General features: G+C 35.5%; 2 protein-coding genes across 4 annotated transcripts; both read left to right on the top strand.

The window, feature by feature from the left end:
* Positions 1-27: 27 nt before the first annotated feature.
* Positions 28-5,972, top strand: LOC135136957 (BRCA2-interacting transcriptional repressor EMSY). 3 transcript variants are annotated; one of them, XM_064066461.1, is made up of 6 exons: positions 29-390; positions 441-615; positions 667-1,029; positions 1,084-1,681; positions 1,858-2,221; positions 5,664-5,972. In XM_064066461.1, the coding sequence occupies exons 1-6, from the start codon at positions 330-332 to the stop codon at positions 5,834-5,836; spliced, it is 1,734 nt and encodes a 577-aa protein (XP_063922531.1). In that variant the 5' UTR covers positions 29-329; the 3' UTR covers positions 5,837-5,972. The 3 variants fall into 3 exon arrangements, with proteins under 3 accessions (XP_063922529.1, XP_063922531.1, XP_063922530.1); XM_064066460.1 differs by having other exon boundaries at positions 36-63; positions 114-390; positions 667-1,681; XM_064066459.1 differs by having other exon boundaries at positions 28-390; positions 667-1,681.
* Positions 5,973-6,059: 87 nt separating this feature from the next.
* Positions 6,060-8,657, top strand: LOC135136958 (TBC1 domain family member 20). The gene is made up of 6 exons (XM_064066462.1): positions 6,060-6,582; positions 6,643-6,762; positions 6,810-7,248; positions 7,297-7,623; positions 7,864-8,073; positions 8,126-8,657. The coding sequence occupies exons 1-6, from the start codon at positions 6,441-6,443 to the stop codon at positions 8,139-8,141; spliced, it is 1,254 nt and encodes a 417-aa protein (XP_063922532.1). The 5' UTR covers positions 6,060-6,440; the 3' UTR covers positions 8,142-8,657.
* The last annotated feature ends 7,122 nt before the right edge of the window (positions 8,658-15,779 follow it).

Here is a 15,779-nt window from a genome sequence, read left to right as displayed (position 1 = left end):
TCGACCACGTGGCAACCGCGCCGACTTTTTAAATCTCGAAGTTGGCGCCGTTCTCGCGATCAGGTTGTCAAACTTTCGCAGCGAATTTTTCCAAAATAAGAAAATCTTTTTAGGAAAGTCGCCGAAAAAAGCATCGACGATGTGCTTTTCCGCAATTTTCCCAACAAGCACGCGAAAACCGTGAAATTCGCCGACTGTCGCCCCGAGAAAGTAGCCTGTCGTGAACATAACCTCAAAAAATAAGACGCTGTCATTACAATAAAAATTGATTTTTTCGTCTATTTTCCATTAGGTATCGTTAAATATGACTTTAATTTAAGCAACCAACAATGTGGCCAGTGCTGTTGGATATGACAAAAGAAGAATCCATGCAGAGTTTACGAAATTTAGGTATTTATGCAAACCCTTCCGAGTCCCTAAACCCCCTCGCGCCGTTCCAGAATTGGAAGCGTACGCCCATCTGGTGTCAGCGTTGCGTGCACAAGGTCCCCTCAACCCTGACAAGCGCAAACTCCTGAAGGACACCAGCCAGGTACTCAACATCCCTCAGGACCGACACAAGGCTGAGATACGCAGAGCCGTGAACGACGAAAAGCTCAATACGATCGCATATCAGTAACTAGCGCCGTACTAACGATTCGCACTTGATATCGAGCTCAATTGTAGCGTCACGGGGTTGACGGAGTCTCTCGAAGACTGGGCGCAAGAGGGGCGCCGATCCGTGCCCCTGATTCCTAGAATGGCCCCCCAGACCGCCTACTCCGCCATCGCGGACGAGGTGGCGGAGTCCGCCAACCTGACCAACAAACAACTGCCACATCCAGCGAGCACGGAGCGCAAGAGGCCCCCGTCGCAGCCCGCTCTGCAGCTAGTGCCCGAGACGAGCAAGGGGGCCTCCTTCCGAGTTCCCGACACGCCGAAGAGCGACGACAGCAAGAAGCGGAAAATGCCGATCTGCACCGAGAACAGCAGCCTGGCGCAGCACCTGCTGGGGGCCCCCAAGATGAGCCGCACCCAGCAGATTTACAGGCAAGAATTTGTGTCTTGGACTCGACAAACGAGCGGAACTAAAAAAAATTTCAGGCAACGAACAAAGAGCGCCTTTTTGAAAGACCAAATGAAGCTGAAGCCCCAGCCCAAGCTGCCCTTCAGCCCGCTCATCCAGACGTCGAACGGGCCCAAGATCAACGTGGTGCAGAACGTGGTGGTGCCGCCCCCCGGGGGCGGCGAGGAGACCATCGAGCAGATCCAGAACGAGATCAACAGCTACAACGTGCAAAAGTCCGAGACGCAGCCGAGTTGTTCCAACGAAAATCAAGCGCCGCGCCCCAAGGTGCTCACCCCCATCAAGCCGTCGCCCCTCACCTTCAAGCAAATCACGACCACCGCCGCCAGCCCCACCGACATCAAGACCGTCAAAGTCTGCCCTAAGAAGACCATCGCCAAGTCCGGGACCCCCCTGGGCCAGAAGCTCATCGTCGTCTCCAACGCTCAAACCATCCCCAGCAGCAGCATCCTCCAGAAGACGTTGTCCATTCCCCTGGTCAAGAACATCTCCGTCAAGAACCTGGAGAAGTTCAAAATCGTGACGACGAGCACCCCACAAATCGTCACTGCCGGAAATAATATCAACTCGTTCAAGCATAAAGTCGTCACGGTGAAGACTAACCCGACCAAGAAGGTAACCACGATAATGATTATTACTATTATTATTTTATAAATGTTTGATTGGTGACGGTATCAATAAGTGATTCCTTTCTATAGCGCTGCATTGCGAATGTTCCGCGTTTGAGCCTTTCCATTTCCAGACGGCTCTCGACCGTATTCAGTATAAGTCGAAAACGTGACAATTTTTAGGTGTTCCCTTTGAGCCTGCTGAATTCCAAGGGCGGGATCAAGGTGCTGCCGATCGGCGGGAAGATCGTGGGGAAGACGACGACGACGACGGCGTCGTCGCCCCTGTACATCGTCAACACGGTGGGCCCGAGGTTGGCGGCGCAGCCGGCCGCCGAGCCGCCCCCAAGCCCCAGCAAGGAGAACGGGAAGAGTTCGGTCTTGGGGGATATCCTGAAGGCGTCGGGGGTGACGACGGACGATTTCGACACGCAGATCGAGGAGTTCCGGATCCCGAACAACCACGCGGGGGACGGGGACGGGGAGGTGCAGGAGCAGGTGGAGGAGGAAGAGACGGGCACGGAAAAGGAGGATTTTATAATTTTACGTGAGTTTTTTAATAACTACTACACTTAAAAAAAACATTGGGGCCCCCGAGACGGTTTTACATTTTTAAAAACGACAATTTAGGACCCCCGAGAAGGTTTCACATTTTTAAATAAATACATTTGGGGCCCCTGAGAAGGTTTTACATTTTCAAAACAGACAGTTGGGACCCCCGAGAAGGTTTTACATTTTTAAATAAATATATTTGGGGCCCCTGAGAAGGTTTTAAATTTTTAAAAAAGACAGTTGGGACCCCTGAGAATGTTTTACATTTTAAAAAAAGACAATTGGGACCCCCGAGAAGGTTTCACATTAACAAAAAACCATTTGGGCCCCCCCGAGAAGGTTTCACATTAAAAAAAAAAGACATTTGGCGCCCCTGAGAAGGTTGTACATTTTTAAATAAATATATTTGGGGCCCCTGAGAAGGTTTTAAATTTTTAAAAAAGACAGTTGGGACCCCTGAGAAGGTTTTACATTTTTAAAAAAGACAATTGGGACCCCCGAGAAGGTTTTACATTTTTAAAAACGACAATTGGAACCCCCGAGAAGGTTTCACATAAAAAAAGACATTTGGCGCCCCTGAGAAGGTTTTACATTTTTAAAAACGACAATTTAGGACCCCGAGAAGGTTTCACATTTTTTTTAAATAAATACATTTGGGGCCTCTGAGAAGGTTTTACATTTTTAAATAAATACACTTGGGGCCCCTGAGAAAGTTTTACATTTTGAAATAAATACACTTGGGGCCCCCGAGAAGGTTTTACATTTTTTAAACAGACAATTGGAATCCCCGAGAAGGTTTCACATTAAAAAAAAAGACATTTGGGGCCTCTGAGAAGGTTTTACATTTTTAAAACAGACAGTTGTGACCCCCGAGAAGGTTTAACATTTTTAAATAAATACACTTAGGACCCCCGAGAAGGTTTCACATTTTTTTAAATAAATACATTTGGGGCCCCTGAGAAGGTTTTACATTTTTAAAACAGACAGTTTGGACCACCGAGAAGGTTTTACATTTTTAAAAAAGACAGTTGGGATCCCCGAGAAGGTTTCACATATTTAAATAAACACATTTGGGGCCTCTGAGAAGGTTTTACATTTTTAAATAAATACACTTGGAGCCCCTGAGAAGGTTTTACATTTTTAAAACAGACAGTTGGGACCCCCGAGAAGGTTTTACATTTTTAAATAAATATATTTGGGGCCCCTGAGAAGGTTTTAAATTTTTAAAAAAGACAGTTGGGACCCCTGAGAAGGTTTTACATTTTTAAAAAAGACAATTGGGACACCCGAGAAGGTTTCACATTAACAAAAAAATATTTGGCCCCCCCGAGAAGGTTTCACATTAAAAAAAAAGACATTTGGCGCCCCTGAGAAGGTTGTACATTTTTAAAAAACACAGTTGGGACCCCTGAGAAGGTTTCACATTTTTAAATAAATACATCTGGGGCCACCGAGAAGGTTTTACATTTTTAAAAACGACAATTTAGAACCCCGAGAAGGTTTCACATTTTTTTTAAATAAATACATTTGGGGCCTCTGAGAAGGTTTTACATTTTTAAATAAATACACTTGGGCCCCCTGAGAAGGTTTTACATTTTTAAAAACGACAATTTAGAACCCCGAGAAGGTTTCACATTTTTTTAAATAAATACATTTGGGGCCTCTGAGAAGGTTTTACATTTTTAAATAAATACACTTGGAGCCCCTGAGAAGGTTTTACATTTTTAAATAAATACACTTGGGGCCCCCGAGAAGGTTTTACATTTTTAAAACAGACAATTGGAATCCCCGAGAAGGTTTCACATTAAAAAAAAAAAACATTTGGCGCCCCCGAGAAGGTTTCACATTTTTTTAAATAAATACATCTGGGGCCCCTGAGAAGGTTTTACATTTTTAAAGCAGACAGTTTGGACCACCGAGAAGGTTTTACATTTTTAAAAAAGACAGTTGGGATCCCCGAGAAGGTTTCACATATTTAAATAAACACATTTGGGGCCTCTGAGAAGGTTTTACATTTTTAAATAAATACACTTGGGGCCCCTGAGAAGGTTTTACATTTTTAAAACAGGCAGTTGGGACCCTCGAGAAGGTTTCACATAAAAAGAAGACATTTGGCGCCCCTGAGAAGGTTTTACATTTTTGAAACCGACAGCTGGGACCCTCGAGAAGGTTTTAGATTTTTAAAAAAGACAATTGGAACCCCCGAGAAGGTTTCACATTAAAAAAACGACATTTGGCTCCCCTGAGAAGGTTTTACATTTAAAAAGAAAACAATTGGGACCCTGAGAAGGTTTCACATTTTTAACCAAAATACATTTGGGGCCTCTGAGAAGGTTTTACATTTTTAAAACAGACAGTTGGGGCCCCTGAGAAGGTTTTACATTTTTAAAACAGACAGTTTGGACCACCGAGAAGGTTTTGCAATAAAAAAAAAGAAACAAAAAAATACACAATTGGGACTCCCGAGAAGGTTTTACATTTAAAAAGAAACAATTGGGACCCTGAGAAGGTTTCACATTTTTAACCAAAATACATTTGGCGCCCCTGAGAAAGTTTTACATTTGTAAAAACGACAATTTAGAACCCCCGAGAAGGTTTCACATTTTTTTAAATAAATACATTTGGCGTCCCTGAGAAGGTTTTACATTTAAAAAAAAACAGTTGGAACTCTCCACAAGGTTTTACATTTAAAAAGAAAAAGAACTGGGATCCTGAGAAGGTTTCACATTATAAAAAAAAAATTTGGGGCCCCCGGGAATGTTTTACATTTTTCAATAGAAAGGGCCGTATTCACACCTTTTCAAAAAAGTGCGGTAATTTCACCAATAAAAATTTTGTTATGACGTCAAAAACATAGATAATAGGTACACCATACGAGGGAAAAAAAGAAAAAAAAAACAAAAAAACTCATGGCCAAGGTTGGAATCGAACGCGCCACGTCTGGTCCGCATTGCTGACTCGTAACCACTATACCCCGACCGGGATGCTTTACGAATGGTAAACTGTTATTATACCGTGTATTATGTTTTAGTAAAAATGTAGACGGTTAGGGAAAAACTCAAAGCAGATTCGTACACCATACTTATGCCATTCATTGTTGTATAAAAGTTAAATCAAATAATCATAGAATTCTTTGAAATAATGTCATCAAATTGTTGGTGGGGATGATGAGCAAAATTTTAGTTAGCATTAAACCATCTACATGATATGTCTAATATACATACAAAATTTGACAACAGACAGTCCAGTAGTTTCGGAAATTACGTGTCTAATAAAAATGGATACAGACACCAGACAGACAAATAGACGGAAACGGAAGACTACTTTTTCCTTACTCTTGGGGTAATGAAACGTGGTGAAAATGTAAAAAAAAATCAGTTTGTATTTTAAAAAATTATATATTCTTGAAATTTAACATTGACGTGTGTTTTACGCAGATGAGAGTGAAGAAATCGTGGAAGACACGGAGGTGAAAAACGAAGAGATCAAAGAAAACGACGAACAGTTTTCGAACGTGGAAACAGAAATCCAGAGCGAAGACAGTGAGACAGTGATTTTCCAAGTTCAAAATTCGGAATTGACAAGTGTTAGTGATGCAACTGGTAACTGATATTTATTTATTTTCTAATTTATTCTCATTAAATTAATTAAGCCGTTATTATTTTTTTAATTAGATGCACTAGTTATTCATTTGTACATCCACTATTTTTAACGGACATGTTTTGCTCAATAAATGTTCAACTTTTTTATTCTGTGTTACCAATCAAAATTCGTCGTTCATGTATAAAATTTGTATATTTTAAGCCATTTTAATGGAGGTTTTGTACATACGATAGATAAATAGCGAAAATTAATTGAATATATTCTGTACCTTGAAATAAAAGCAACTTTTATTGACGGCGTGTTTCTGGGGTTAGGTCACCTGAGACGTCACGTGATCCATCATAACATCAACACAGCAATTAAATCGGTAAAATAAAAACGCTACTTATCTGCGTCGCTTGTGGTCGACGGACCGTTCTTATCACCACTCGTGTTGTCGTGTTATCATTATCAACCCCCACTTTGCGTCCAGTCGCCCCGCAACCTTTCCACTGCGCCGCCTCTGACATTCACGACCTGTCAAACGTCAACGACGTCCCGAAATTGAGGTTATAATCAAAATTCGTTATTTTCCGTCAATGTAAAACCCAATAAACAGCGAAATAGACGCGATGGAGTGCGACACGAGCAGCCTGGACGAAGAAACTTCATCCTTGTTGAACAACGGCTCTTCCGGCGATTTCGAGAAACAATCAGAGCTGAACGACTTCGACGAAAACGAAGACACCAGGTCCGAACTCAAGTTCGACAGAGGTAAACGCGACAATTTAGTGTTTCGTGTGTTAATTGTCGTGTGTTAATTGTGACCTGTAGAACTCGAGACGGAGGCCGAGCGCACAAAACGAGCCAAGATTGAGGAGGCCCTCAGCAACAACAACTCCGGTTTGAAGACCTGGCAGCAGCTGGCGATTGACGAGTTCGGGCTGGTTGGAGGTGAGTAGAGTCACGGTAGCGGCGTTGATTGACTGGGGGTTGTTTAGATGACTTGCGACGTAAAGTGTGGCCTTTGTTGCTTGAGTTGGACCCGGATGGGGTTGAGAAGACTCCGCTTTTGGAGGAGTTGTCCAATCATAGTGAGTACGAGCAGGTGGTTTTGGACGTGAACCGGTCGCTGAAGAGGTTTCCGCCGGGCATTCCATACAAGCAGCGTCTGGCGCTCCAAGACCAACTCACTGTGCTTATTTTACGGGTTATTATTAAGTATCCACATTTGCGTTACTATCAGGGTTATCATGATGTCGCGATTACGTTTTTGTTGGTGGTGGGGGAGGCGCTGGGGTTTAGTATCATGGAGAGGTTGAGTACTGATCATTTGCGGGAGTGTATGGAACCCACTATGGAGAAGACGTCGTACCGGTTGACGTATATTTATCCGTTGTTGAGTAGGGTGGACCCCAAGTTGTATGAATTCATGGATAGGTAAATAAATCTCTCCTGAGACTGTTTAGAATTGAGAGAAAATTTTAGAGCAATGGTGGGTACAATGTTTGCTTTGCCCTGGTACCTGACTTGGTTTGGGCACTCCTTGAACCAATACAAAGACGTAGTGAGACTGTATGATTTCTTCCTTGCGAGTCCGCCTCTGATGCCGTTGTACGTAGCGGCGTCACTAGTAGTGGAACGAAGAGAGGAAGTGTTTGAACAAGGATGTGACATGGCTAGCATCCACTGCCTTCTGTCGCAAATTCCAGATAATTTGGACTTCGAGGGTATCCTGCAGAGGGCGCTGGGGTACTACAAGAGTCACCCGCCTCAGAAACTCGAAAGTGAAGTGAAGAAACGCGTGAAGAAAGAGTATGTATATTTAACGTTTTTTAAGAAGTTGTTTTCGTTGCTTAGAAGCTTGTTTACTCTTCGCTTTTATTGGTTTTTAATATCTTCTCTGCTGTCTCGTAGTAATAAGATGAAAAATTTGTAGATTAGTGTAGATGTTTGAATAAAACTTGTGTTACTAAAATAAAAACCTGCACCTTTCCAGCTTTCTCGTGCACGTTATCGTTGTTTACATTTCTTCCATTTATCATTTATTTTAAGAGCGGAACAGCGCAAGAAAGAAGAAATGAGAATTAGGAAGAGACTGAACAGGAATAACACGATTTGGGTGAGGTTTAGTAACCGAGTGCCGTCGTGGCTGATGTTCAACTATCGAAGCAAATACGGATTGTTGTTTGCCACGGCCACGATTCTTCTTGGATATTACGCCTACTATCTGAAAACGACCAATTCCAAGCAGACCTTCCTTGGGTGAGTCTTCAACGCCACTTCCAGCTGTAATTTTTCACGATTTTCTTTCCAGGATTTTTAACACATGACATTTAATGCCCGTGGGACCCATTAAGACGATGTTACACAATAGATTTTATACAAGTTTTTAGTTTATTTATTTTTGTATCAGTCAACGTCAACTAATCGTCGCTTTCGTTTCAATAGATTAAGTTTATTCAACCACGAAATGATCGTGTTCAAGGTCACTGTAAATACACCACTATCGCTCCATGTAAATAAGAGGTCTAGGGATTGTTATGTTTTGGTCAATTCTATGTATATATGTATGGTGGTTGTGATAAGGATGGGTCGCCGGTTCTGATGAGAGTTGCATGCCAAAACCGTTAGTGTGATATTATTTTTGAATTCCAGTTGTTTATTTTTATACTGTGCGTCGAGGCAAGCTTATTTATTATTATGTTCCAGTTGTGTCGTTTCGTGTATAGGTGAAAATACAATCAGTATTTTTGTATCGTTAATTAAGTGCGCAACGCTATGTATTTAAGTGCAATCTTTTGTATAGGTAAGGTGTATACACAGTTGCAAATAAAAATTTTATTATTTGTTGTGGTTTGATTGGGAGCGCGTGAAGTCGTACCGGTTATCGGGAAGCGATAACCTGGTGTATCAAGGTCGGGGGGGAAGTGGGTGGACTGTGTGGTAAGAGTTGTTGCTAAAGGTGGCCAATGTTGTTGTTATTATCAACGGTTCGTTTTTGATGTTATTTTTATTTTGAAGGTTATCTCGGGGGTTTCCGACATTTAAGGGGACTCGCTAGACGAGGTATAACATTTTTTTGGTTTTTTGTATGAAAAAATTATATTAATATAGATGTATCATACCTCAAACTGCAGCTTTTTTCATATTCTAGGGCGCAGAGACCAGTTCAATCAACTAAAAAATTATGGCTGAGAAATATCGTAAAAAAAGCACCATTGCATGTTTTCTTTTCAAGTTTTTTGAGTCATAACCATCATAGAATCGCTTGAAAATTCGCACATGGATAAAACATCACTTTTTACAGGGCGCAGAATCATTAAATGTTTGTCAGTGGTACAATTTGTTTAAATAATAATGTGTTTATTAAAATCAAAATATACCACAAATTAATGCAAAATACGTCGAATAATTTTAACAGGAATATCAGAGGAAAATTAATGATCTATTGGTTAGCAGAGTTTTTAACTAAAACTAACAGTTATTGAAAAAAATGGGTATGAATTCGACAGAATTTGAGCAGTTAGTTCAGTACTTTGCCGATAGGAGCGCCACTAAAATTTACGGAAGCTACTTTCAGGTAAAACCCTTATCGCCTGCTTTACCATAAGCTGATTGTTAGAGTTCTCGGCTGATTTTTCTAATTTATGGCCAGGGGACTCAGTTTTATAACAAGCCGCCAGGACCGGCCGTAGTAATCTATTGTTAAGGAAATTAACTTTTACGCAATGAGGTACTATCATAAAACCGAATTAAAACTGGAGAACTATAATATTTTTACTCCACTCAGGATTCTGTATTCAATACACATGATTACTAAAAATTCATTGTAATATTATTGTTAATATATATTTTGCTTTGTTAATTAATAAAACCCATAAACATATTTATAATAATAATAAAAAATATATAAAATACAGCTTTTGTTTAACACGTATAAGTAGCTAAGTGTATCTACTACTTATCCCAGAAAGGAGGTGTTTTAAAAAAGCCCTACGCCCAGTAACTTCTCCCTTCATTGTTTACTAGAAAAAAGTGCTCGTATATGTTTTCATTTGCCGAGAGATCATTTTCAAAATATATTTATAATAAAAATATGCAAGTCTTGGTGATGAAAAATGTACTCCTAATAAATTATTAAAGTACATAAAAAATAGAAACAAATTTTATTTATTTTAAAAAAATCTCTCGCAAAGGCAGGTTCCTCTTTCTTCTTGAATCAATTATTTCGGGCAATAATGCGCCAAAGCAAAATCTGCCAAGTTTATCTGCCATCTTTTTACATATATTTCTTCGTCTTTATAAATTTTTTCTATATTTATTCCATTAGGTGTCCATACAACAAAATAAACTTGTGAAATACCCGTAACAAGCATTTGTCCCTGGACTTGAAAGTAGTAATCATGATTCTTTTTTTAGTTTCAATTCTCTGTCTGTCAATGTACAAAATTTGATTACTTTTTTTCTAACCGCTTCTTCGGGAGACAAATCTTGCGATTTTGAAGGGCATTTAATTTCGACTAATGCACTCCTATCCTCTAGAACCCTGTCTGGACTAGCCCCAAGTAAGAAAATTGTTTTGAAATAAACAAGCCACACCGTTCAGTTTTTATATTTTTATTTATTTCAAAACACTTGACAGCTTTTTCCTCACTTTGCTGTCCATAGTATGTATAACTGTTACCTCTAAATGTACTGTACAACAGAGACTCCACAGTTTTAGCTATTGCTGTAGTTGGTCTAAGTTTGTAAATACGTCCAAAATTTGAAGTCGTAACCCTAATTTCTCTTTCTTTAGCCCAAATGCGCCTGTTGCCTAGTGTCTATTTAAATTTGATGTAAATTCAAAGATAATTTTCTCAAAAAAACCTCTTTCGCTGTCACAAATGTTTCTACATCCGTGACAGGATTTTCTAAAAAATATTTAAACTATAATCGCAGTCGGGACCAGCATACGTAAATTTTTTTACGACATATTTTTTTACGAATACTTTGTCTAAAACGAACTTGTTTTATAGACGAACAATATTTTTTTGTTATTAAACCAGGACTGTTTTAATCACAATATATTTACTTATCCCCTCTAAAAAATTGATGACGTCACCTCAAAATTTTGCTGAATAAATCCTATCTAAATTGTATAAAATATGATGAGTCTCTTCTTGTGATTTATCATTCCATTGATGTTTTTTGGATTTGCATATACAGGTGACCCCAAAAATTAATGAATGCGTAAATTTATTTTATTGATTTAACTAGGAACTACAGAACCCAATGCTTTGAAATCTTGTAAATGTTTTAAGGTTATAAAGAACATAATAAATTTTTAGTCCAAATATATTTGCTTATCCCCTCCAAAAAATTGATGACGTCAGCTCAAAAGTTTGCCGTATAATCCTATTTAAAATTTACAAAATATGATGAGTCTCTTCTTGTAATTTATCATTCCATTCATATTTTTTGGATTCGGATATACAGGGTGACTCAAAAAATTTAATGAATGCGCAAATTTATTTTATTGATTTAATCAGGAACTACAAAACCGAATGCTTTGAAATCTAATGTGAAAAAAAAAACATAGCGAGGGAAGTACTGCCTAAACTCTTTAGACTAATTTTTTTGATTTTCCCATTTTTCCATTTCTCAATTTTTCAATGTTTCAGTTTGGGATTTTTTCACTGTTTCGATTCTTTAATTTTCCTTCCATTTTTAGGTTTTTCAATATTTCAGCTTTGGAATTTTGCAATATTTCGTTTCTTCAATTTTTCAAATTTTTGATATTGTGTTTTCTCGGTTTTTAAATTTTTCGATATTTCAATTTTTCAGTTTTTAAAGTTTTAGGCTTTTAGATTTCTCACTATCTCGACTTTTCGATTTTTCAGTTCCATGATTTTTCAATTTGTCGAATTTTTAAATTTTAGATTTTTTGTTCTCGATCATTCAATTTTCTGAGTTTTCAGGCTTAGATTTTTTTTGTTGTTCAATTCTTGGATTTTTAAAATTTTTGTTTTTTAAATTTTCCTATTTATCAACTTACTGGGATTTCAATGTTTTGATTTTTTGATTGTTCAATTTCTCGATTTTTTGAATTTTTAGTTTTTGATACGATTTTTTTTTCAAAAATTTTCAGTTTTTCAATTTATTAACTTCACGATATTTCAGTTTTACGATTTTAAATTTTTTTTATTTTTCAGTTTTTAATTTTTGACGTTTCTAAATTTTTCGATTTTTCAATTTTTCGATTAACTGATTTTTTGATTTTCCCATTTCTCTATTTCTTGATTTTTCAATTCTTTCTTCAATTGTGATTTTTCAATTTTACGATTTCTGGATTTTTCAATGTTTCAGTTTTGGATTTTTTCACTTTTTCGATTTTTCAATTTTCCTTCCATTTTTCAGTTTTTCAGTATTTCAATTCTGAGATTTTGCAATGTTTCGGTTCTTCAGTTTTTCCATTTTTTGATGTTTCGATTTCTCGGTTTTTCAATTTTTCGATAGGTATTTTAATTTTTCAATCTTTAGGTTCTAGATATTCCGTTAATTTTTTGTTTCCTTGATGTTTCGATTTTTAAATTGTTTAATTTTTAGATTGTTCAATTTCTCGATTTATAAATTTTTCAATTTTTCGGTTTACCGATTTTTTTCATTTAAAATGTTTCAATTTTTCAATTATTAAGTTTTCGATTTTTCAATTTTGGTGTAATTTGAAAACGGTATTAATAATACATTTAGGCGAAGAAACTAATAGACGGGCTTGATAAGCCTTGTTTGCTCTACAGTGTCTAAATTGTGTTTGAATAACATAATAATTATCTCGAATATTAAAATTAATATGTCAAAAGAATACAAGAAATGATTATTCTGTGCTGAAAGTATGTTGTGTCATAAATTATCATTATTCTTCATTATCGGCTTACGATGTTTTTATGACCCACGTCCGGTAGTCGTCTATCCCAGGTAGATTTAAAGAAGAATTGCTGGTTGCGTTTAAGGCAACAAATGGCACCCAATTCAAACTTGTGTCTCGTCTAGCGTTCCCCCTTAATAAGTCCAGCGATAATGAAGATTGAAGAAAAAGTTGGACTTGTCTGGTTGTGCTTCGGAGTTGAGGGAAGTTCTATCGAAATAACTTTGGATCAATGTTTACGTGTTGCTTATCTACAATTCTACAAATAAAAAAGATTTTTTTAAATGTATTTTAACGATTTATGATTCGGAGCCAAAAATGACGTTATAGGCAACACACAATTCACCTAAATTGACGTTAGATAAATATTCAAGTGTTCATTTCCAATATCATAGATCTAGGGAAAACCATACGATTTGTTTTTATTGTTATTATTGTGTGGGAGCATTTTTTTTTTAATCGACACCAATATGTTAATTTTACAGATTCTCCAGTTTTCGATTTTATAATTTTTTGAGTTTTAAACCTTTTCGATTTTTAATATTTCATTTTCGTGTTTTTTTATTTTTCAGCAAAAGAACAAATCTATCCAAACTGAAATAATGGAAAATCGGAAAATTCTATCTTTGAAACAAAGAAGAACACACAAATTTTAAAATGAAAAATACAAAAATTTCAAAATGAAAATCGAAAAACTAGAAAATCGAGACACCGAAAAATTGAAAAATTGTGAGAACATGGAAAAATTGAAGATAAAACTGCAAAATCGGATAATTGAAAAATTGGAAAAACGAAAAAATAAAAAACTCCGAAATTGAAACATCAAAAAATCAAAAACTAAACTATTTTGCAGTTTTTCAATTTTAAAGTTTTCAAGTTCTTGATTTTCAGTTTTAATCAAAATGAAATTTTGCAAAATCGAATAAATTTGACAAACCGAAGCAATTCTGTGATTTTTCGATATAAAATTTTTCAAATTCTCGATTTTTATTTCTTTATTTTCTCGATTTGTTACTTTTTAGTTGTTCAACAAAAGGACAAATTTATTCAAACCGAAATTTTGAATTGAATTGAAAAATCAAGAAATTGAGAAATCGAAGAATTGAAAAAATAAAGACTTGAAAAAATCGAAAAAATGAGACTTAAAAACTTGAAATATCGAAAAATTGTAATATTGAAACCTGAGAACCAAAATCGAGAAAGCGAAAAATTGCAAAAACCAAAAACAAGAAGTTCTATAAATTAAATAGTCAAAAATAAAAAAAAAAATAATTTCAAAATCCAAAAATTTTAAAATGAAAACCAGAAAACTAAAAAATTAAGAAATTGTAAAAACGAAACATGGAAAAATTAAAAAATTGTTACATCGAATAAACGAAACGCTGAAAAACCGAAAAATTTAAAAGTTGAGAAATCGAAGAATTGAAAAAATACAGAAACTGGAAAATCGGATAATGGAAAAGCCAAGAATTGTACAACTGAATAACAAAAATCCTAATAATTATTTGAAAAAAGTGAACAATCGACAAATTTAAAAATGAAACAATTACAAAATTGTAAATTTGAAAAAAAAAATGGAAAAGTTGAAGAAATGAAAAATTGAAAAACCAAACTTGAAATATCGAAAAATTGAAAAAACTGAAAACTGGGTAACGAAAAAAACAATAAAAAATGGAATAACTGAGAAAAAGACAGAAATTGTAAAATCGAAAATTTCTAACAGGGAAATTTGAAAAAGTAATAAATTAAAAATCGAGGAATTGAAAAATCGAAAAAACGAAAAATTGTAAAATTCAGCAAATAGAAAATCGAAATATTAAAAATCAAATTAGAAAATCGAAAATTTAAAATATCTACAAATTAAAAAATCGAAAAATACAAACATTTTACTGAAAATCCAACAATTTCATAATGAAAATCGAAAAACTAAAAAATGGAGAAATCGAAAAATGTAAAAACGAAACACGAAAAAATCGAAAAATTATCAATTAAAACGAAAAATACAGAAATCTCGAATTGACAAATCAAAAAATCGAAGAAATAAAATAATTTGGAATTACCTACTTGAAAGTACTTTATTTTTAATTTTTCATTTTCTTAATTTTTCGTTTTATAATTTTTCAACAAAAAGACAAATTTGTTAAACTGAAATTTAAAAAAATCAAAAAATCGGAAAATTATAACACTGAAAAATTGAAAAATCAAAAAATTAAAAACTGAAAAATCGAAAAAGAAATACTGAAAAACCCAACAATTTAAAAATTGAGATATCGAAGAATTGAAAAAATAAAGAAACTCAAAATCGAATAATTAAGAATTGGAACAGGAAAAATTGTTACCTTAAAAATGAAAAACTGAAAATTTAAAAAACAAAAAAATCCAACAATTGCAAAATCGAAAATCAAATATAGAAAAAACTGACAACTTCGACAATTGAAAAAACAACAAAAAATTTGAAAAGTTGAAAAAAAGGAAACTAAAATCTAAAAACTGATTACATGCCTACTTAAAAATCCAGAAATAGAAAAATACGGAAAACAAAATTTTCTTGGAATAGAAAAATCGACAAATTAATTGTAAAATTCAAAAGTTGAAGAATCGAAAAATTAAAATATCTAGACACTAAAAAATCGAAAAATACAAAAAATTTCAATTGATAAATCCAAAAATGTCAAAATAAAGATCGAAAAACTGTAAAATTAAAAAATTGAAGAAAAAACGAAACATTGAACAATAAAAAAAATTGAACAACCGAAATGTTGAAAAATAGCGAAATTAAAAAAATCGGATAACGAAAAAATCAACAATTGAAAAATCAAAAAATAAAAATATCTTAAACTGGAAAGATTTATTATTAATGAATATTATTGAAAATATGTTGTGTTGGTGCTGTGAACACGAATGAAAATGGATATTTTTCCGAAAAAAACTGAAAATAGGGCAAATCCGACTTCAGTTTTAATTTATCGGGTTCCGTGATTCGTTTTCTCGACAATGTTTAAATTTTGGAAAAAAAATCGAAACGGTTGAAGTTAATCGGCCAAAGCTATACATTTTCACG

Source organism: Zophobas morio, unplaced genomic scaffold (assembly GCF_036711695.1).
Source record: "Zophobas morio isolate AGI-343-1 ecotype UQ-CSIRO unplaced genomic scaffold, CSIRO_AGI_Zmor_V1 ptg000028l, whole genome shotgun sequence".
In the NCBI taxonomy this organism is placed as follows: Eukaryota; Metazoa; Arthropoda; class Insecta; order Coleoptera; family Tenebrionidae; genus Zophobas; species Zophobas morio.
The sequence above is the reverse complement of the archived record's forward strand: the minus strand, read 5'-3'. Positions and strand labels throughout refer to the sequence as shown.

Excerpts from the sequence above, each read along its gene's own strand:
- LOC135136957 (XM_064066459.1), top strand. The coding sequence starts at position 330 with ATGTGGCCAGTGCTGTTGGATATGACAAAAGAAGAATCCATGCAGAGT. Across the intron at positions 391-440 it reads GCAGAGTTTACGAAATTTAG|AATTGGAAGCGTACGCCCAT; the intron begins GTATTTATGCAA and ends GCGCCGTTCCAG. Across the intron at positions 1,682-1,857 it reads AGACTAACCCGACCAAGAAG|GTGTTCCCTTTGAGCCTGCT; the intron begins GTAACCACGATA and ends GACAATTTTTAG.
- LOC135136958 (XM_064066462.1), top strand. The coding sequence starts at position 6,441 with ATGGAGTGCGACACGAGCAGCCTGGACGAAGAAACTTCATCCTTGTTG. Across the intron at positions 6,763-6,809 it reads CGAGTTCGGGCTGGTTGGAG|ATGACTTGCGACGTAAAGTG; the intron begins GTGAGTAGAGTC and ends GGGGTTGTTTAG. Across the intron at positions 7,624-7,863 it reads AAGAAACGCGTGAAGAAAGA|AGCGGAACAGCGCAAGAAAG; the intron begins GTATGTATATTT and ends ATTTATTTTAAG.